Raw genomic sequence first — 23,970 nt, forward strand, 5'->3', positions numbered from 1 at the left:
TTCATTTGTAGAGGATAAATGTTTGATGCCCTTTTGGAAAAAGCATTTCTTAAGTGAGAAAATAGGAAATGCTCTTCTAAATTGTAATTGCTGCCTTATTTTATAATGTTTATTAAAAGTTCTAAATCTTTGCAATTAATTATCGTATGATAAATAATCTAAAGAATATGATTAAGAAAACATTACAGTCCCATTTCCATCTTTGCCAAGTATTAGGCAAGTTTCGTGGAATATAAGTGAAGTTAAAAGTGATAAGACTTCCTCTAAATGAACAATTGTTTGAATTAAATATTTTGGAGGTCAAAAGATACTGCTTAGAGCAGGGCTGTCAAACTCGCAGCCCATGGACTGGCTGCGTCACGCGCTGGCCATGCCTATGCCTGGTTTAGCAAAGGGGGAAAAAGTCACGATACATCATGTGACAACATGAGTTTGACAACCCTGGCTTGGAGGAATAATATTATAAGACAACTGAAACTTTTTAAAAAATTACTCTTAATTATGTTTGATAAAATCTCTTTATCACCAACCAAAGCCTTATGAGGACCCAGATTGTTGGGGGCAATATGCTGACTCTGTAAACAGCTTAGAGAGGGCTGTAAAGCTCTTTGAAGTGGTATATACTGTAAGTCTAAGTGCTATTGCTTATGCACAACAGCTAAAACATGCAGAGTGTACAGATAGCTTCTACATAGTATTATGATAATGTATATATGTTCAAACTCTTAGTGATTTGATAAAATTATCAGCAGGATGGTATAAAAGAAGAAACAGAACTGTCTCCATGAATGTTTCGGATCTTGCTATAATCAGATCTTAGCAGAATGTTTCAGATCTTACCTGCTAATTTATATGCAATTGGCAACTTGGTTTTGCTGTCTGGGAAATGAGCATTTTTATGGGGGAAAAACTACTGTTTGTCAGTGACCGGTGAGATTTCATTGATTGGGTTGTCTGGGAAGTGGGTATCTAGATGGTTTCCAAAATGGACTTTTGCCTAGAACATGACTTCTACCATTCCTATTGGTTCAAATATTTCCAATTATGTGTAGCTGGTGAAGATTTTAATTTGGTTAATTCCAAGTTACTTTCAAAATACACAAATTTTTGCCCGGCTAGTGGAACAACATTCCTATACTGTAGATTAATCAGTGGAACAACTTGCCCCCATAAGTTATGAATGCTCCAACAATGGAAGTATTTAAGAAAAGATTGAAAAACCAATTGTCTGAAATGGTGTAGGGTTTCCTGCCTAAGCAGGAGGTTGGACTAGAAGACCTCCAAGGTCCTTTCCAACTCTGTTATTCAATTTCTTTTCTATTTCTATGTTTTGGCTCTTTTCCCATCATATCTCCTAGTTACACATCACCTGGGAATTTGTTCTGACTGATCTTGGCTGCTAAATATTTCATACACGTGTAACATTAGGAAAAGATACCATTCTTAGTCTCATCTCTCTATCACATTCTACTGTTCATGCGAATTCTGGTCCTCCCATCCTGGTTTTATAACTAATAAATCTCGCCCATGAAGTATTTCTACATTTTCAGCATTATTAGTCACCGAATGCTTTTATACACACTAGGCCTGGACCCTAATCCTAACCCTAACCCTTCACATTTTTGAGGATTTACACATGATACATAAAAAGATAGTATATGTATTAAACATACAATTTAACATGTAACATTCAAAAGGGAAAAGTGGAGAAGGAATGCAAGCACTACAAAGTGCGTGGGGATCTCAATTGTTCTTAGTTTGAGGGATTATTTCATTTCCTTACCCCAAATTCTAAAAGTTTAAGGAAGGGAACAGGTTACATCGTTCCAAGCTCTTTAAAGTTCCCTCGCCCCACCCTCCCGACCTTTTTTTAAAAAATTATTTTTAAAGAGGGTGGATTCAGTTTATCGAATTGGCTCGAATGAGCCGGTTGGGCTATCGCCCTCTAGTGAATCTTGAGCCTTGCGAGTTTCCGTCGCGGCCCCTGCTGGCTCAATTTCTGTATTAGACCAATCAGCGCTTGTTCGATCTCAGTCCTTCTCTACCCTGAGGGACTCTTGTTCTTTCCCTGCAACCGTTATGTCCCGGATCCTCAAATCGGTGGATTACGAGGTATTCGGCCGGGTTCAAGGTGAGGAGCGGAGAAAGACGCGAAAGCTAAAATATTAGGAAAGCGGCCATGGGGAAGAGAACTGCTCTGGCAAAAATAGCCTCAGAGCGCACGAACTGCCCTCTCGGGTTACCAAGAAAAGCTGGCAAGGAGAACTGTTTATATAAAGCGAATTTAATTGCCAGATCATGCCGGCCGTGCTGGCTTTAAACAGTTCGGTGCTTAATTAGTCTTAAAAGTGAATTGAAGAGCCAGCAAGGCTCTTAATGTTAATAATACTCGTGCGCGGCAGGTGCAGGAAGGGGCACTCACTATTTCCATGCCCCCAGCTCCATTAATGCTGCCCCAGTTACAATTTACCATTACCTCCTATGCTACCTTCACAGGAGAGCTGTTCAACTGCTTACTGGAATTAGCACGTGTTTTAAAAACTGGGGAGATACATTTTCATTTTAAACTGGCAATGAAAGATTACATTATTAAATCCTTCTTCATGCCAAAGCTAGTCATCAGAGAGAACAGTCTCCTTAATACATTTTATATATAAGGGATTTATCCACATGAGCCATCTTTCAAAACTGCACAAACACACTTTAGTGAAATACAAAGATGTAATAGGAACAGCAACAATTTGACCAAGATATGTGTTCTGTCTTCAGGGAAGGCACCGTAAATATTATATTTGATTATGGATGATGCTTTGGCCATATATTTTCAGGGATAATTCAATCTTCTGCTTGTTTTCCTAGAACTCCTCCTCAGCTCAAAACCACTCATTCTGGGTAAAATGATTGTAGATTTCTCACTGAAGTAACTGCACATACAAATAAACCAGGAAAGAAAAAAGAAATGGTTATTTATATAAACCATCCTACATCTCTTTCTGTCTAAAAGAGCCAAGTCTCCCCTTTGCCCACCAAAATAAGGCCCTTTCTAATGTAGGGAGCAAACAGTTAAAACCACAATTATAAAAATAGAATTAAAAATGCAATGTCCTTCATTTAAAACAAAAGAGTTAAAATAACATGACAACTAATTTAGAATGAAGAGTGGAGAATTAAAACGGAGTGCAATAATAGAACCATAATAAAATAATAAAATATTTTCCTGGTAGGAAAATAATATAAAAATAGACACCAACTGGGCTTCCATGTAGGGCATATTACAATTAGGAATTCAGCACTGTAAAAGCATGAAAATACATAGCAGAGTTCCACAACTAAAAGAGTATTTCTCTACTGTACATCATGTAAAGAAAAGCTGTACTTCTCTATACATTCATCTCTCTTTGTATATGATGAAACTATGTACCATATTTTTTGCTCCGTAAGAGGCACGTTCCCACCACCACCACCACAAAAAGGTGGATGGTGCGTATGGTGAATAGCAGCTGGGCCACAGCAGCAGGTTCCTTTTACAGTTCCTAACCCCATCTCTTCTGTCTTTGTCATTGCCCACCTCTTCTGTCTCTTTCCCACAGTGCAGGAGTCAATAGGCAGAGCTAGAACATGAGAGGATACCTATCTGAAGTCCTCTCAGGCTCCACCTGATATTTTTTTGTCTTATTTTCCTCCTCTAAACTTGGTCTGGTACGTCTTATGGAGCACAAAATATGGTATATTGTTATACTACAAAGTTCATGTTGTGTGACTTTAACACCCTTGATGTTTCAGGCGTTGCCAACTCTCAACACAACGGAAAATGGTTCTTCTCAGCTCCCTTGATTTAAATATTTTCTATGTGACAAATCTATTATATTGTAATTTCATTAATGCTAAACAAATTTTATTTATTTGTGTAATTAATTTATATGCCACCCATCTCACTAGCCAAAGTGACATACAATTAAATATATTATTTTATTAAAATGTTTTTCCTACCCTATGAGTAAAGTCAACAGAACAGCAACCAAGTAGCATGATTGAAAATACAAATGATAAACTGATAAGTTTTTTTATTTTGCTCTGTTTATCAGTTCTAAATGTTCCCAAAAGAAATAAACAAATAAAGGAACAACTTCAGCAAAAACAACTGAATATCCTAGTGAGAAATTATTTTCCAATATTACCCTTAGCCCCAAGTACAGTTCCATAACCCAGATGTGTATCTCATTTACAGTAGAACCCAGTTGAGCAATCTTCCACTGAATTCGGTTATACATCTGGATTTCACTGGATCTATCCATTGTGCTTTCAATTTTCTTTGTTTCCCAAAAGGTATTACTTTTAATCACTTTTCATTTTACCAAACCTTCTATTAAAATAAAAACTGGCAATCGTTGATTGGTTGTTATAATGCAGTTTTATAAATACAAATGAAATGTTGTTCCATTGAGCAAATACTTATAGTTTTATTTTCTTTGTATTCTTTTTTTCCAGGAGTTTGTTTCAGAATGGTAAGGCACCATGAAATATATCTTCTTTGCATCACTTCTCTATAACTTTTTTGAGAGCAAAATAAAAGCCTGTGTAGAGTCTTCAGAAATCTGCAATGCCACATTTCTGTGTTAATCTGGAGAGTTAAGCATCATTCCAGCAAGCCGGCCTGGCCTGTTAATTTTATTTAATTTTTAAAATGTGAGTGTTATATAAATTGGGTTTGTTTTTTGGACTGTTTCTAATTTCCTTTTAACTTTTGTACTATGTGTTTTTTAATGCTGTACGCCGCCCTGAGTCCTTGGGAGAAGGGCGGCATATAAATCTAATAAATCCAATCCAAATCCAATCCAATCCAATCCATATAACAATAATGTGTGCTTTAGTGGAAATCCTTTTATGGTAGAACCCTGATTTTATGACCATTAGTTATATACATACCCTAATTTTAGTATTTTATTTAGCCACGTAAGAAAAAAGGTACCGGTGGACAAATTTAAGCATTGTACAAGGGTCCCAAGTTACATGGAAATCTTGCATTTCCCATTATCCATATTTATGAGTGTGCAACCTGGAAACGTGGGAAAGCCCATCTTTCATAACGATCAAGAAATACAAGGGGACTCTGTTCACTTTCCAAAGCAAAGTAGAGATTGTTGAAAGGTTTGGGAAGGTGAAATATGATTAGCAGTATTAACAGAAACAGTATTAACAGAAGCATTTCGAATTGGGATATCTACAATTTTACAACCAAAGGTTAAAAAAGACACCTCCTTGCATTTTCAGCAATGGGGAATGAAAATGAAAAAGATAATGGGAAACAAGGTCCCTTCCAACTCTACTATTGTATTGTATTACAATGAAATATGAAAAAAGAACCAGCATTAGAAAATACTATCTATGCAAGGTTTTTTCCCCAATGAGTAGTCTTGATGAACAAGTGTCAAGCCCATTTTTATGTGAAAGAGCCTTGGAAATGAACAAGAAATTAAATGGTAATCCTGACTTTAAGGCAAATTGAGGAAGGTTAGCACAAATCATGTTTCTCCATGGGATTCATCATTTTGGCATTCATTATGTAAAATTTATGAGCTGATCAGACAGGTACTCAGTGCCTGAAACAGAAATTCATAGATTTCAAAAATGAGAACTTTAATGCTGAAAATATTTATAACACTGTTATTATTTCTGGGCCCTTCCACTCTGAAGTATTAGTGCATTAGAAATTGCTTTGCAGTGGCTACAAGATCAACAGGACTGAGATGTTGTACTGTTTCCTGTAGGATTTGGCTGCAAAAAAGATAACTAATTGTCTCAAATTTTAAAAAAATCAGAACATTATTTTAAAAAATGCAGTATAACCATCTGAATGGATGTAATCCAAATTCTTTTGGGCACAGAGTAGTGGTGGGTTTCAAAATTTTTTAGAACCTCTTCTGTAGGTGTGGCCTGCTTTGTGGGAGTGGCTTGCCAGCCATGTAACCGAGTGGGAGTGGCTTGGCAGTCATGTGACTGGATGGGCGTAGCCAACTTGTAAAATGTGGTGAAACGCACTTAACAACGCTCTTGCTTAGCAACCAAAATGTTGGCTCAGAAACTCTGACATTTGAAGCACGCAAGTCTTAAAGCTGTCAAATTACAAGACCCTTGCACCCATAACCCTTTAGGGAAAAAAATCCAAGGGGGGTTAAAACTTTGCAGCTTTAAGACTGGTGGACTTCAACTCCCAGAATTCCTCCTCCAGTCATGTTGGTTCAAGAACTCTGGCATTGAAGTGTGCAAGTCTTAAAGCTGTCAAATTACAAGACCCTTGCACTCCTAACCCTTTAGAAAAAAAAATCCAGGGGTGTTCAAACTTGACAGCTTTAAGACTGGTGGACTTCAACTCCCAGAATTCCTCCTCCAGTCATGTTGGTTCAAGAACTCTGGCATTGAAGTGTGCAAGTCTTAAAGCTGTCAAGTTACAAGACCCTTGCACCCCTAACTTTTAGAAAAAAACCCAGGGATGTTCAAACTTGACAGCTTTAAGACTTTAAGGTTTAGATAGGACTCTTAGAGGCGGGCGGGGCGATTGGCGAGCCAGCCAATCAGTGAGCGGCGAGTGGGGCAAGCATGGTGCGGATGGGTGGGGGAAGGGAGCTGGAACCTGTTCTAAACGGCATGGTAGATTTGTGGAACCTCTTCTAAAGAAGAGGTTAGAACTGGCAGGAACCCACCCTTGGCACAGAGTGCAAATTATACAGTTATTTGGTTCTCACTTAAAAAAATAAAATCAGATGAGAATATTTGTTCAGTGTGTGAATTTTCTCTTTCCTACCACAGAAGCATCCTTTATGTCTTATCTTGAAATTGTTATGTGCCAGGCTCAGAACAAACTTATCTGAAAGCCTGGCACTTATTGTATCTTGAAGCAAGTACAAACCATAGCTCAGATCCCAAACTTCATAACATTTGCAGCATTCATGTGAAATGCTTCATTGGAGGACTTTGACTGGGGCAGAGTGTCTCGAGAAGATAAGAGCATAGTTGCAAAAGACTTGTCATATTCTTGATGGCCTAAATTGAATAGCGTTTATACTAGTTATCTCTGATGTGCTACACACAAACCTTTTTTTTTTAAGCAGACACATTTCTAAGCAGTTATGAGATGGGGTGAGGCTGTGCATTAATTAATTAGAAGGGTTTTTTTCCTTACTTGCTTCAGTTTTTCTGCAGAAATTTGTATAAGTAAAAAGTTGAGGTTTTATGTTATTACCTTATTCTATTGCATCAAAAAGTCAATGCTTTTCTTTTTCTTTTCCCCTTTGCCCTACATTTTTCTCTCTTCCACTTTTCCTCTCTTAGTTTCCCATTATTTTACTTTTTTTTGTATTTTTGTATTTTAAATTTTGATAAACTAATAAAATATTTGAATCCAGCATTATAGGGCTGGAAAAGATGTTGGAGGTCTTCTAATCCAATACCTTGCCCAAGACAGGAGTCTTTATACCATCCTAGACAAATGATTGTCCAATCTTTTCTTGAAAACCTGAAGTGATGAGGCACCTGACCCTGAGAGGCAAACTGCTCTGTTGATTAATAGTTCTCACAGTCAAGAATTCTTCCTTATTTCACGGTTGAATCTTTCTCTGACAAGCTTCCACTTGTTGCTTTTTGTCCTTCTTTCAGGTGCTATGGAGAATAAATTGATGCTCTCTTTCCTGTGACACCCCTTCAAATATTGGAAGACTGCTGTCATATCCCTCCAAACCTTCTCTTCATTAGACTGTCCATACCTAGTTCCCTTAGCTGTTTATTGTATGATTTAGCCTCCAGGCCCCTTGCCATCTTTGTGGCTGTTCTTTACATTTTTTTCTAGTGCCTCAGTTTCTTTTTTTGTACCATTATTGGAAGAGGGAAACCTCATTTTGCAGTAGTTCTTCCTTCAGGACAGATCCCAAACCATGTTGGTTGGCAGAGAACCTAGAGCAATAGACTTCAGCTTTAGGATGGTACTTAGGGCACTACCTTCTCCTGCCTCCTTTTTAATATATACAATACACGAAGCCACTGGGCAATATCATCTATTGATACTGAGTGAAGTATCTCCAATACATTTATGATTCACCATTGAATATCTCTATCCCCAGCCTTCCAAATAAAGCTGTCAATATTCTTTCAGGGTGTGCAGAGGCTGCAAGAAAAGAACAAGTCGAGGCTTAGTCCTGCAAAGATGAAGTAGGGTTTTAGGTCATCCAGATCCAGATCCAGGAACTGGAATGTTTCTATCACTAGATCTTAGTGGGCAAGCTGGGAGTCCTTCTAGATTCTTAGCTCCTGCTCAAAGAGCAGATGGCACTGTTGCCAGAGGAGCCTTTGTATAGTTTTATCTTCCAGTTGCAGATAAAAGGGGATTTGCTCAAGGGCACTTATGTCTTAGTCACCTCCTGATTGAATTAATGTAATGAGGCCTTGAACATTATCTGGAATCTTTAATTTATCCAGAATGAGCAGTTCAAGTAGTTATGGGTACAGGCCATTACACCCTTATGTTTACTGCATGATCTATATTGGCTCCCAGAAGATGCAATTCAAAGTGCTGGTTATCACCTTTAAAGCCATACATTGCATATGACCAAGCTACTTGTGGGATAGTTTATGTTAGGCCCAAGGAACCAAGAATGGCATAACTTCTGAGTTATTTGTTTATTGTTGCTTGACTATAGACAGCAGTCATGCCAGACTAAAGCATTTATCTGCTTTTATAACTACTTAATATACCCTGCAAAATGCTAAGAGGAGTCCACCTTCATTTTTTTTTTCTACATATCAAATATTCCAAACTTCTTTGTCTCTTTGCTTGCTGGAAAGAGCCTTTTTCTTCTGTGATTCTGGTACACATTCTACCACATCTTTCTGCCAAAATACCTTCCCCCTTATTCAAGGGACCTTAATTTAAACACAGTTATATTACGAGTCCTAGGAAGATATATTACAGTCTCCAACTCCGCTTACCTATAAAAATGTCATTAACACCTGGGTTTTTCTCCATATACAGTATTTGCATCCAATTGAGGAGAGTCAATTACCCGATTTAGTTTCCATTATATATTCTATGCTTTATATCCTGTTTGCTTTATAATACATAGTTGTTTACATTTGTAATGTACTGCCCAGAATCATATTTTTTAGTTGTGTGACCTTACAATTCCTTAAATAAATAACCAATTAAACAAAAAAAGAATACAGACTACAGGATTGCTACATTAGAAAGTTTGTATGTAGATTTCTCATGGAAAATAAAGCATTCCATGGAATTCCTGTATTGTGATTTACCCTTTCTTCTAAATAAATATTACTAATAAGTACTCTGAAAGACTTGTTCTTTGTGTAAACTGCTTTCAATCCAAATTGTTAGGGTGAAAGTCTGACACCTACTTAACACTATTTTATTTTATTTTTGTTTTGTTTTAGTTATATTAATGATGTTGCTTTTAAATTTTATTTCAATCTATTTTGATTCTTGCCTTTGAAGTTATTCAAATACCTGTGTGACTCTTTAACGTAATCATATCTCTTATTTTTGGAAAATGTTCTGAATATAATTTTAGAAAACCACCCCACAACCCTATGGTCCCTTCCAACCCTATGATTCTTTGCTCTATATATATATGCAGCTGAGAACATGAGGTTAATTCTACTGCCAAATCTAGAAGTAGCAGAAATATATTTAAGACAACATTGTTGGTCTTTTAGAAGAAGACTAGGCCATTAAAAAGCAAGTCATTGAATAAAACAGAAGTTTTGAGACTGAATTGTACAGGTAGTCCTTGACTTATAACCACTCATTTAGTGAATATTTGAAGTTACAACGGCACTGAAAAAGTAACTTATAACTGTTTTTCATACTTATGACTGTTACAGCATCCCAGTGGTCATATAACAAAATTTGGATGCTTGGCAATTGACACATATTTATGATGATTGGGATCATGTGATCACCATTTGCAACCTTCTGACCAGAAAAAATAATGAGGAAATCAGATTCACTTAACAACCATGTTACTAACTTAACTGCAGTAATTCACTTAACAACAATGGCAAAAGTCACAAAATGGGGCAAAAAGTGTTTTACCTAGCAACATACATTTTGGGCTCAATTGTAGTCATTAAGTCTAGGACTGCATGTACTGTCACAGTTTTAAATCTTGAATGCATGCTGACTATATCTTCTTATGTTTGTTTTCCAAACCAGTACACAGAGGATAAAGCTAGGAAAGTGGGTATAGTTGGCTGGGTTAAAAATACCAGACAAGGAACGGTTACTGGACAAGTGCAAGGTCTAGAAGAGAAAGTGAATGAGATGTAAGTACACTCTTTCCTTGGTCTGCTGGCTAGCTTCACTAAATTGCTACGTTTGATTCAAATGCTGCTGCCAATTAATAAAGAACAAGCTTTCTAGGGATGGTGAAATGTAAACAATTAACTGAATGAATTTTCTTCAGAAGAAAATTAAAGTCTGGTAATGAGAACTTGAAACTTCAAGCAAGCTAGAACAGGAATGGAGAACTAAAGTACAGTTCCAGACATTTCAATTTTGATCTGAGGATTGTAGTTCAGGAACACTTGAAAGGTCATAGGTTTCCCTCTTGATCTAAAACCTTCCAGAAGGGAAGTACCTCTACTTTGTTGGCACCCTATTTTCCCAATACAGTTAGTTGTTGTACTTGTCACTAATTGTGTTTTCTTTATATTTAATCTTCATCACATATTTTCTAGTACTTCTGATTTTTATTATTAGAACTTTTAAATCTTTTGCATTTTCTGCTATTAGAGTAATATTACCAATATAATGCAGGCTACTGATATTACTTCCTCCAATTTTAAAACCATGCTTGCCTTCTAATCTGGCTTCTATATAGATAGACAGGAGACAGATAGATGTGCAGAGATATATACACATGGTGTGTGTGTGTGTGTGTATGTGTACGTAAGGAAAGACTCAAGGCTAATAGTGTGATTTTTTTTTCTCCTTATAGTTTGTGGTCCTTGGTACTTTAAGAGAGAAAAGGACCACACCTGTACTGAAGGGAGATAAAAGAAAAATGTTGAAGGCACATGGTATGCTGTTGGAGGAAGAGAGAAAGGAAATTGTTGTTGGAAATGGAATGTGCAGATGACCTTGAGGGACAGAGGGGACAGATGCCAACTAGGAAACAATCAGACAAGAGATGTAGGAGCCCCCAGTGGCTTAGTGGTCAGATAAAGGAACTTAGGAAAGACCCACTCTACTGATCAATTAAAAGTGGAGTGGGAAGTCTGTATCTTCAGATTTGTAAGAATCTATTAATGTAACATTATGGCAAAGTAGAATTAGCTCATCTAGTTGTGTTTCCTGTCTGATTTACCTGGAAGGGCTGAGAATTGTGTTTGAAAAACTACCATGTTTCCCCGAAAATAAGACAGGGTTTTATTTTCTTTTGCCCCCTGAAATAAGCGCTTGACCTTATTTTCGGGTAGGTCTTATTATTTTTGAGGTGCTGGAGGCGGTGAGCATGGTCACCTCATGGCTACTGCTGTGTTGCAATATTTTGGGGAGGGCTTATTTTAGCACATGCGCTCAAAAGCTTGATTGGGCTTATTATCCAGGGAGGTCTTATTTCCAGGGAAGCAGGGTAAAGCCAATTATCTGTGAAGGAGGTGAAACTAAAGTAGTTGGAGTGAGCAACAAGATCTTAAAATTATAGCTATGAAAGAAGTAGCAGCGCTTTACAGCTTCACAATCTTTTCAGAAATGCAGTCCAGCTAGAATCAGCCAGCAAGAAGTAATTGTTATCCTTCTTAACAATCTAATGAGGACTGAGAGATGGAGAAGAAACTCAGCAAAACGAAACACTTACAATGCTAATGTTATCATTTGTAAATGTAATATATACTTTAATACCTTAGGAGTATATATTGGTATAAAAATCTTATGTACATATCAAAGCATTCAACCTCTTCCTCTGTTGTTTTTACCATAACTTAATTGGAACCCTCTCAGTATTTAGAGAGAATAAATAAGGGGAGAGCAAACAGCCTTCTTCACTTCTTCGCCCATCTGCAGCCAGTCTGTTTTTGCCATATTCTGTCTGTACTGTGGCTTCCTGACCTGGGTATAGGTTTTGCATGAGGACAGTGAGGTAGTCAGATGTCTGAAATGAAGAGGTTGGGACAAGTTTAAGATGACAGTTGTTTGATAGAAAGAATGGCGGAAGGCTCAGGTGTATGTTTTTGTTGTTTTCAATTTCTTCTTTATTTCTTATTTTCTATCTTTGTTCTTATGTGTATTTTATTACATTAAAATTTTCTAATTATAAAAGGCGTTATCGGATTCCTGTTTTCCTAAAGACATTGCACATGACACAATGAAAGGTCTTTCTATAACCATCAAAGCACATGCTGATTCTTTTTTGGTATTCTTTAGTGGTAATTAATTTCTCAATTATCCAGCATGCATCAGCAATAATGTTTTATATTGCTTGCTTGACTTTTTCTAAAGCTACGGTAGCTTGAACATCTGTCTTTTCATGTTGGCTTTAATTTGGGTTGGATGATCCTAAGCATTCTTTTGCTATCATGTCAAATTAAGTGTATTGTATAATAGTTTGCATACTCTAAGTCTCTTTTTTTGTATTGGAATGTAGATTGACTTCTTCCAATTGATGGGTCATTGTGATGTTCTCCGGATCTGCTGGCATAATTTGGTTAGAACCTTTATTAATTCTTCTGTTGCTTTCTATATTTCCAAGGGGAATTGTCAGTTCCTGTAACTTTCTACTTTGGTAATGATTGAAGTGCTGATCCAACTTCATATTCTAGTAATAGTGTCTCCTAAGACTCTTGGATGTTGACATCTTTTCTGTCAGACTTCCATCCTTGTTTGATAATTCCTTCCATCCTTGTTTGATCTTCTTTGAACCAGTTGGTCTGTCCATTAGCATCCTTTAACAAACTGATCTGAGATTTCTGAGTTCAGAGATCTTTTGGAAGACTTCCTTTGTTTTTCCATATTTGATGTTTTTTATAGACGTCATTATAATATTGCTCTTTTCTAGGCTTGACTTCTCTTCTGGGCAGTTTCCACCATTTGTTCTGATTTCAAGTTTGCTTTTTTCTCATTATCTTTGTTAGTCTTTTTTTTATATCCATTATTAACAACTTCATTTCATTCCAGAGTTGCTCTGATTCCTATCCATAGTTCAGGCTTCAAAGCGATTTGCAATGTTCTCTGTGAAAGTACAGTATTAGACATATGCTCTAAATCATACTGTGGAAACTGGTTCATTTTCTTCTTTAGCTTAACTTGGATCCTGAACATTTTGTGTAATCTATTCTATGGTTAATCCTTTTGCTACCTGAGCTCTTCTGTCTCCTTGAACCAATAATAGAATCAATTGGGTTTCAGTGTACTCTATGTACAGTATATGCAGACATTGCTTTGGTTGTTTGAAGACTATGTTAACTGTATACTCAAACTTACATTTATATAAATGTAAACCAAAGCCTCCCAATCTAACAAGAAGGAATTCAGCCTAATCCATATTGTATCAATAGGGGAAAAATGCAGAAGTTTGAAATAGGATAGTGGGGGCCACACCATTCTTGAGCCCTTTACATTTGATAATATTCTAGATAGGGCATGATTATCTATCACAGCCCAAAAATAAAACATTTATTTTTGCCGAAAGAAGAAAATATGCTGTAAAAATTTTATTGTAAACCATGCTTGTCAAATGTAAGTATTTTAAAAGCCAAATTTTAGATCTGGCCATTTGCCAAGAGGAAATGGATGAGGGCAGAATGGAGGCTTATTAGTCTAGTTCCTGAAAGAAAAGAATCAAAGCATTAAGTGCAGAGAAAACAAAACAATAAATCAAAGTGACTCATTATATGTGACTGATGAGAAGCAATTACAACACTGGAGAAATGGTATAGCTATGCTAGGATCACTGATGTATAATAACTCATGTGAACATATATTTGGTTACCCGGTTTTAAGATACTGATTTTTCCTGGAATGTATAACTAGGAGTAGAAATCAGAATAATTATATTTTTACCAGTCTGACATTCTTCAGGTATGTTAGACAGTGTAATTGTTTCCAGTCAACTTTATTCAATCTTAAACTGTGAACCTTCCAAAAAGGACTAGAATATTAATATTTGTTTTTTATATGCTATCATAATCTGCATGGATTTCAAAATGTTTAGCAGAAAAAACTATTAATACTAAAGCAATAATAAAGAACAAACAAGCAGTACATTGCAATAATGTAGATAGTACCCCTCATCATTCCTCAAGGGCTCTGAAAAAGCTTTTACCTAGTTTCTAAAAGATCAGTGGATTTGTGTATGCTGATCTGACTTCTTGGGGAGGCTCTTCTAGAATTTGGAAATCACAGAGAAAGGAGGAAAAAAACCCACCACTATCTCCATCCTCTTAAACTCTTAGCAGTGGAAGGATTTGTTGGGGAACAGGCACTGGACATATTATTTCTACCCAAAAAAATGTGATCCTGAAAGTCAAGCCATGTTTGAGATTTATGGACTAAAACAGCATTTTGAACTGAACCTATGAACTTATAGGCAGCAACCTTAAGACCCTCTGAGGGAGAATTTCTATCACAGGGTGCTCCTGCTTAACCCAGACCAGGGTAGTTCCAAGTGTTCTTTGCTGCTGCAATTAAACTGAGGCTATGAGTTTGTGCAGGATTCTTCATGAGTCACAAGCCCAGAGTTTTGATAATTGATGGCAAAATGTATTATTATTTAGCTTGAAAATGTAATATTTATGTGTATATTATTTTGTTAAATATTCCCTAATTGCATTTAAATCTGACTTGATCCACAATAGGCCATGGCCCACTAGTGGGGCATGAGGCGATTGCAACCAGGTCACAGAAATGGCTGATCAGCGCACTTGCGCATCCTCACTTGCAGAAGCAGTGGAAAAGGGTGTGTGTGCACACTCCATTTGCGTGAGTGGGCAGGCCTGCATGCACACCAGTTGTGCAAATGGAACTGCTGGAACTATCCCCCTCTCTCCCCTTCCGGTCCGCAAAGCCGGAAACATTGGGGAACTCTGAACTAGGCTGTTGTAGACTGCATGTTTGACTCCTCTGATTTAAATTATCAATTTAAAGATATTCTATAAACACTATTTTTCCCCAAAGGAAAGTTGGAGTCAGGGCACCACAACTTCTTTAAGGACAGTTGCCATCATCCTATATCAGAGAACTATTGATTACCTTCCAAACTCAGCTCATCTCTATTACCCCAGCCACCTTAAGGAGTCTGAATGGGTATGAATACAAGCCATCAGTGTGAAAGCACATTTAGCTCCTATTTACTCCCCTGGAATCTATAGGTTAAGGACTCTCACATAAACTGCAAGAAGTGATGCAACTTTAGACTCTGCCCCTGAAGTATTAGAACTATGGTGAATATCAGCAAAATGCTGTGATACGAACTTACTACAACTAGATAGCAACTCTTCTTGCTCTCTAAAAGGAGCCAGAAGTTTTACACAAGGCCACTGTATAACACTCCTCTGACAAGTAGAAAAGTATGAGCACTTCACTGCTATTGCTGCCACTTTATAGTTCAGATGTGAGCTGGTGCCTGTGCTTGGTCAGATTTGTGCATTTCTATCAATGAAGACTTGAAAACTATTGACAGATACAGAATTCAAATGCTCTCAAACATATACCCTTCATTTCTTACCATTCTTTCCTGTCCTTGCAAACAATACTTAATACTGTAATGATATTTGGATCGTAACATCAGCTTCAGTTGTCATAGCAAGGAGGCAGCTCCTAGCCAACCATGGGTGATGTTATAGAAAAGTCAGATATGGTTAGTTCTTGGATGGGGAACTGCTAAAAAAACCCAGGGCTTAGATTGGGGCAGGTATGAAAAAAATCTGAGAAAAACCAGTGACAAATCAATCTTAAACTGTACACTAGAAAATAGCGTCCACTGGTCATGAGAAGTCGATCCCAATTTCAAAGAGGTTTTACCTTTTTTTCATCAGCCTCAGACAAGGTTTAAACAAAGGTATTAGAGTAAAGAAGTAAATACTTATTTGATGTTCTATACAGGAATACAGGAAGACATTTTTGTATCCAACAATTTCACCATCAGTAAATTGCAAAAGGCAGCATTACTCAGAACAGCTTATATCCTGTGGCCATACCTCTAAAACCACAAAACATTGACATATCCAAATCCAATCTGAACATCTGGCTAACTGCGACAAACCATTATACTAATAAAATATTAATACTAATTAATAATTGAAAATAATAGGTAAATAAAAAGACAGACAGACAAACCTCAAAGGGCAGACACAATGGATCACTGGGTCTTTTTCTGCCATCAGTTTTCTATGCCTATGGCACTGATGATGCAGTGCTATAGACATAGGCACTGCCTATGTCTATGGCACTGTAGGTATATATGAAGCATATGTGAAGCTACGCACTAAAGGCATTATTCTAGGTTTTATTAAAGTACCTGACATCCCAAATATTTAGCAGTTTATTGACATATACAGTTAATGAAAAGAAATGCATTTTGTGCACTGGATTGATTGTGCTCTTAGGGTTATGGGTTTTATTTTTAAACTTGCTAACAGATCTCTAGATGGAGCTGTTTGATGGATAATAGTAACTTCTTTTGGATGCCTATGTATGCATTTTAAACTGCTCTGCAGTGAGCTTTGTCTCTTTTTTCAACACAGACCCCTTTTTTTTTTCTCCTACACTATAGAAAGACACTCTACCAGTTAAGACTGAGGCAAGATCCAGATTCTGAGAGCTAAGAACATGACAAACCAAACAAATCAGCTAAAATGCCCATTCTAAAAAACACCCTTATCCCTACCACCTTGCCATGGTCTTTTAGAATGCAATTCTGAACATGTAGCTCTTCCCGGCGTCCCTGCTCCCAGCCTGAGTTTCTGTTTCTGTCCTAATGCTTAGGGACACTTGAAAACAGAGCCCTGAGTTGCAAATGCTAGTGACCTTGTTTAGCAACTGCCTCAGACAGAAACACTATGCAATTATGCAGGTGATGAAAAAGTCACAGTAACCTTGTGAATGTGATCAATGCCCACATTAAAAAACTTCACAGGTCTCTAAAGCAAAGCAAAGCTGAAGTAAGATTGTATGCACAGTCACAGTCATGCAATTTTTCCACTTAGTGACCACTGAGGTTAATGAATGAGTTTTTGGTCCCATTAAACAAGGATTAATAGTACTGACCTACCTCTTTTCATCCTTCTTTGATTTTTTTTTAAATGAAACATTGAGCAAAAAAAAGCGTATAACATTCTTCTTTATAACACTATGCTTAGCAGTTCACACCAAACTATAAATATTTAAATGTATATTTTTATAGGAGTACTTAAAAATGTGTGGAATAATATTTGTTTCCACTACAACCATACATAGTATCCAAGGTCAATTTATTTTAGCACACTGATTTAAGAATACAAAAATTGTGCTAAACAATGTTTTACTTTTGGGTAGTTTATAAACATTCATTCTCACTATTTAATCTCACTCCTCATGCTGGCAGGATATATTTTGTAGTTATTATTTATCATTCAAAACCATTGGGGGAAAATGCCTTCCAGTCACTTGTGCTTATTGAGGAAATATTACCTGTTACAAAAGACCATCTCTTTGCTAAAAAAAAACAATATTCTATATGGCCACAAATACATATGTTTATAACATCATTTTAAAATTGCTTTAATATTTTTACTGCAAAAATGGAGTTTTCCCATTATTTTCTTGAAGTCACAGCTGTACTTTATAATCCCTAGAAAAAGAAGAAGAAGAAGAAAGAACTGTTGTGCTTATTGCTATAGCAACCTGCAGAAGTTTGACAGGCATACCTTTTTTAGTATGAGTTTTCATTACATTTACACTGCAACATAATTCATTGGAAGACGCAGGGTGCTTGCTGGAGATGGGGGTAAATTTATCCCATAGACTAGGAACCAAATTCAGACATGATTTTAGGAGCTGACAGAGGCTGAAAAGAATAAATGTTGCACCTGATGAACAATTTGAATAGAGCCATTCTTGATAAATACTGCATTTCAATAGAATTAAAACCATTGTCTGTCTCTGCATGGTGCTGGTTTAACAATGGATGACTTAATTCTGTTAATCCAATATCTTAGAGTCTGTGATATATTGAAACTTTACCTAACCACATAGGCTGGATTTGCATAACCTACTAAAGTACTGTTAAACATGACCAGTATTCATTATTTTGTGTCTTTTGTGATACATTGGGCTTTTCAACAATTATTTTGGCATATTTGCCAATTAACTATCTTGCCTTTATCAGCCCCCAAAACAGCTTAGGAAAAAATGTTTGATTTTCTGTTTTGAGGGTAAAGTTAACATACAAATTGAGGCTTTATGATTCTGTTTCTTAGAATATGCCATTATCAGCTCAAATCAGATCACTTTTAGTTATGCATCTTTTCATTTCTAGAACATGGCCCTAAATATGTTATGCAAATCTCAGTACAGCACTCAAGACAGTGAAAGTTGTGTACCTCTACATATCTGTATATTGGTATCCAGTACATAACACCCACTCTCAAAAACAAAGCAAATTTACCTATTAATCAATATAGTTGTTTGTTTTATTATTTAAATAATTTATATGGCCACTTATCTTACACTAATGACTCTGAACAGAATAAAGGTAAAGGTTTCCCCTAATTATTCTTGTCCTACTCTAGTGGGTGGTGCTCATCTTTGTTTCTTAGCTGAGAAGCCAGACAGACATTTTCTGTTGTCATATGGCCAGCAAAACTATATGCTGAAGTGCACAGAACACTGTTACTGTCCCACCAAAGTGGTACCTATTTATCTACTCGCATCTGCATGCTTTTGAACTGCTAGTGGGTAGGAGCTGTCCAGCTGGAAAGCTCAGTGTCTTTAACTGCTGAGCCATCACGCCCCTTCCTGGGCGGAATACAAAGATTAAAACCAACAATTATAAACATAACCGATGATTGTCACAAAAGTGCTTTTCCAAAAGGCAACTAGACTTTCTTGGTTTTTTCCTTGAAACTGTTTTGCTTCTCAGCCAAAAAGCTTCTTCAGTCGAGGATCTCCATAGACATAACCCATGATGCCTAGGTAAATAATACACCTCAATCATTGAATCACATCAAGAGTTGAGCATGACTAATCTGCTGGCCTAAATGTCTGAGGAATGTAGTTCTTCAGAACTATGTGAGAGTCTAATAGGATTAAGACCATCTGGATCTCTGACAGGATCTATTCCGCAAGGCAGGAGTGCTACAGAGAAGGCACATCTTCAGGGTCCAGCTTGATGATATACTTTGGTAGGATGGACTAGAGCATTCCCTTTTTACTAAAGCAGATACAATGGGAATATGGAGGTTCAGAAGGTATCCAGTCTCTATGGCATGTATGGCTTTTATAGATGATAATTAGCACTTTGAATCATGCCCCAAAGCCTAATGGAAGCCAGTGCAGGTGATAGAACAGCAGTGTTGTATAGGCCTGCCATGTCAACCCTTGCAGGTAAATTGGATAGGAAACAACAAGATGTGCTAATTCTACTTTATTGTAATGCTATATGAATAGAATCTTTAATCTAAAGGTACAGATTTCCCAATGCCACCTCTGCTTCTTGATTGCCTGATCAACTAGGGCAAGTTGCTAAATTTCTTTCTCTGACCATTAATCAAGTGGTGGCTACCCGTCTCCAGTCTTATTGTTTCCTAGGCAGCATCTCTTCCCCTTTTTCCTCAAGGTCTCCCACACATTCCATAACATACTAAGATGCACCTGCTACTACCCATGCTACTTCATTCTGGACCGGCTACAGCTTTCAAATGTACATCAAGAGAAGCTCTAATTAAGGCACATTACATTAATCTAAACGCAATTTTAAAAGGCATAAATCAACATGAGCAAAGCCTTGTAGTCCACAAACGGACCCAATTGGTACACAAGTTGAACCTTGCTGCTCTAGTCACCTTCATCTGAGCATAAATAGAAGTAGCTTATGCTCAGTCCCAGGAATCTGCAGTGGCTAATAAATATAAAAACCTATTTACTGATACCTTGAAGAGGCCTTAGTTTGTTAGAATGGGCAGGATTGGCCTAGATGGGCCTAGTACTACAACTGAAATGGTAGAAGACAATTTCTCATTCTACTGATCTGCCTGTAGCCCCATCAGCCTGTCCCGTGATTCCTAGTACCTGCTCGCAGCACTCCCCTGTGCCACCCACCCACATTCTTTGCCTGTGATTCCCTTCTCTCAACAATCTTCGAAGTGTTGGGGTTATGATTAGAACTGCTGGGATTTCTCATAGCTGAGTGACACAGTCACATGACGTTGTGCTTTATGACCCCTTGGCTTAGTAATGCAAGCTTTGGATCCAATTGCTTTCATAATTGAAGTACTACCGATATTTAATTTTAGTTTCATTCCTTGACTTGGGCTTGCAGATCCTTTGCATTTTCGTCTATCAGGATAGTTTCATCAGTATAGCTCAGGTTATTGATGTAACTTCATCCAGTTATAAAATATTCATTATCTTCTGATGCAGCTTCTGTTAATATTTATTCAATAGTTAGGTTGAATAAATAATTGTCTCGCACCCTTGCCAATCTGGAGCCAGACTGTTTCACCATGTTCTGTCTGTACTGTGGCTTCCTGACCCATATATAAATTTCTCATAAAGACAATGAGATGTTCTGGGATCCTGTTTTTCTGAGTACTTTCCACAGCTTGATGTGATTGACACGAAGCTTTTTCCCTAATTGATAAAACATGTACTGACTTCCGTTTAGTTTTCTTTGGCTTCTCAATTATTCTCCATGCATCACATTACTGTCTTGTGTTCTTCAGCCTTTTCTACAGCCAAATTGAACATCTGGAATTTCTATGTGGGGCTCTAATCTGTGTTAGATGATTTTTGCTAGCATGTGAGATTAAGAATATTGTATGATAGATTGCATACCCTGTTCAATCTTTTTGAGGGGGTGGGCATTGGAATGTAAACTGACTTCTTTCAATCAATTGACATTCCTCAGAATTGCTGGTAGAGTTTGGTTAGAACCTTTACTGACTCTTTTTCTATTGCCTGCCATATTTCAGTAAGTATTCAATCTCTTCCTGTAGATTTCCAATTTGGTAATAGAGAGTTTTGACCTAACTTTATCTTCTAGTACTAGAAATTCATGAATGTATGCAATATCTTCTGAGGTATCTTGGATATGGACCACTATTTCAGTATACGGCTTCTGTCTTTATTTGATCTCTTTTGAATATGTTATATCCATCAGAACCTTTTAGCATACCAATTCAAGGTTGGAATCTCCTGAGTTCAACATTATTTCGATCAGATTTTGGAATCAGATAGTGCTCTGTTTAGCAAAAATCCTGATGTCCAATAGATAGCAGCAAAGGATCCATCCTTCCTTCCTTCCTTTCTTCCTTCCTTCCCCTCTTTTATGATTCTTTGCTACTGTATACTTGCTGGCTGTATTTCTACAGTCTGGATCTGGTAGTTTTAGCCAGTGCAGACATTGTAAAGGTTGTGATTCCAGGATACAGATATTCCCCCAGGGCTATTTTTCCTTATTTGAATGAAAGTGACAAATGCTATATGCCAGCTGAAGACTTAACATAATCTTTTAATTAGAATTTTCAGAATGTGTCTTAGAGAATCTGAATCACAACATTTTTCTTGGGGTTTTAAGGTCATTTTGAATGGAATAATAATAATAATAATAATAATAATAATAATAATAATAATAATAATAATAATAATAATAATAATAATAATAATAATAATAATAATAATATATTTATTTATTTCTTAGCCGCACCCTCTTCCGAAGGACTCGGGGCGGCGTACAATGAAACATATGAAATAAATATGTGGACAAAACAAACATATAACAGAGACATATACTGAGACACACACAAGGAGGAGGTCGGCTGATCAATAAAAACAATTAAAATACAGTATTTAAAACCCCCTAGAAATTAAATATAATTAAGATACCCAGTTAAAAACCCGTCAGGAGCGATATGGTTAGATCAAAGTTGAGCTAGGCCAGCTGCTTGGAATAGGTGGGTCTTAAGCTTAATACGAAAGGAGCGGAGGTCAGAGGTATTCCTAATATCCGGAGGGAGGTCATTCCACAGGGCTGGGCCCGCCACAGAGAAGGCTCTACTCCTAGGCGCCGCCCCACGACACTGTCTACTGGACGGCACCTGGAGGAGGCCCTCTCTGTGCGAGCGAATTGGTCGCAGGGATGTATGGGGCAGAATACGATCCCGCAAGTAACTAGGTCCTAAGCCATGGAGCGCTTTAAAGATAGTTATCAAAACCTTGAAATGCACCTGATAGACCACAGGAAGCCAGTGCAGCTCACGCAGGAACGGTGTCACATGGGAGTACCTAGTACTCCCCATAATTACCCGCGCGGCTGCGTTCTGGACCAACTGTAGCCTCCGGGTGCATTTCAAGGGAAGCCCCATGTAGAGAGCGTTACAGTAGTCCAAGCGAGACGTCACCAGCGCATAAGTGACTGTGCGTAAGGCGTCCTGGTCCAGTAGGGGGCGCAATTGGCGCACCAGGCGAACCTGGTGGAACGCCCCCCTTGCCACGGCTGTCACATGGTCATCCATGGACAGCCGGGCATCCAAGCCGAGGATGCCCAAATTGCGCGCCCGCTCCACGGGGGCCAGATGAATGCCCCCAATGGCCAATGATGGAATTAATTGGCTGAACCGGGGAGCTGGTACCCACAGCCACTCCGTCTTGGAGGGGTTGAGCTTGAGTCGGTTGTCATCCATCCAGATCCGTATGGCTTCCACACACCGGGACATCACTTCGATGGCCTCGTTGGGGTGGTTTGGGGTGGAAAAGTACAGCTGAGTATCATCAGCGTACAGATGGTATCCCACCCCGAAACCACGGATGATCTCACCCAGCGGCTTCGTATATGTGTTGAACAGGAGTGGCGAGAGGACCGACCCCTGTGGCACCCCACAAGTAAGGGGGCGTAGGGTCGACCTCTCTTCTCCTGCCAACACATGCTGCGTCCGGTCAGAAAGGTAGGAGCCGAACCACGGCAAAACGGTGCCCCGGACCCCCAACCCCTCCAGCCGGCGCAGCAGGATACCATGGTCGATGGTATCAAAAGCCGCCGAGAGGTCTAATAGGACCAGGATAGAGGAACAACCTCTATCTCTGGCCCTCCAGAGATCATCCACCAACGCGACCAAGGCCGTCTCCGTGCTGTGACCGGGGCGGAAGCCGGACTGGCACGGGTCTAGATAATCATTTTCCTCCAGATGTCGTGGAAACTGGTAGGCCACCACACTCTCTACAACCTTCGCCAGAAAGGGAAGGTTCGAGACAGGACGATAATTGGCCAGCTCCAAAGGGTCCAGGGAAGGCTTCTTGAGCAAGGGTCTCACCACCGCCTCTTTCAAGGCGGCCGGGAGAGACCCCTCGCCCAGCGAAGCATTCACTAGGCCCAGGAGCCAGTCTCGTGTAACCTCCCAGGATGCCAGTACAAGCCAGGAGGGACACGGGTCCAATAAACATGTGGTGGGTCGCAGTCGTCCACGCAATCTGACCAAATCCTCGATGGCAACCAAGTCAAACTCCTCCCAGATCGATTCCTCAAGACTCGCCATGGGCGTCTCCATTGGATCACTGACAGGAACCCAGTCTCTCCGGATTTGAGCGATTTTATCCTGCAGATATTTACCAAATTCCTCTGCCCTGCCCTGTAGGGGAGCCTCCCGCGGCCTCTGAAACAAGAGGGAGCGGGACACCCGAAACAGGGCGGCAGGGCGGTTCTCCACGGATGCAATGAGAGTGGCACAATATTGGCGTTTGGCCGCTCTCAATGCCACAAGGTACGTCCTTAAATG

The 23,970-nt window shown here is 38.5% G+C and overlaps 1 protein-coding gene across 1 annotated transcript in view; it reads left to right on the plus strand.

Annotated features, from left to right (window-relative positions):
* Positions 1–1,988: 1,988 nt before the first annotated feature.
* Positions 1,989–23,970, plus strand: part of ACYP2 (acylphosphatase 2) — a 60,343-nt gene continuing 38,361 nt past the window's right edge. The window contains exons 1-3 of the mRNA XM_081941790.1: positions 1,989–2,131; positions 4,489–4,505; positions 10,220–10,329. Of these exons, the coding sequence (XP_081797916.1) occupies positions 2,080–2,131; positions 4,489–4,505; positions 10,220–10,329 (179 nt within the window). The 5' untranslated portion in view covers positions 1,989–2,079. The remainder of the gene's footprint in view (positions 2,132–4,488; positions 4,506–10,219; positions 10,330–23,970) is intronic.

The sequence above is a fragment of the Natrix helvetica genome, assembly GCF_964273705.1.
Source record: "Natrix helvetica genome assembly, chromosome: 2".
In the NCBI taxonomy this organism is placed as follows: Eukaryota; Metazoa; Chordata; class Lepidosauria; order Squamata; family Natricidae; genus Natrix; species Natrix helvetica.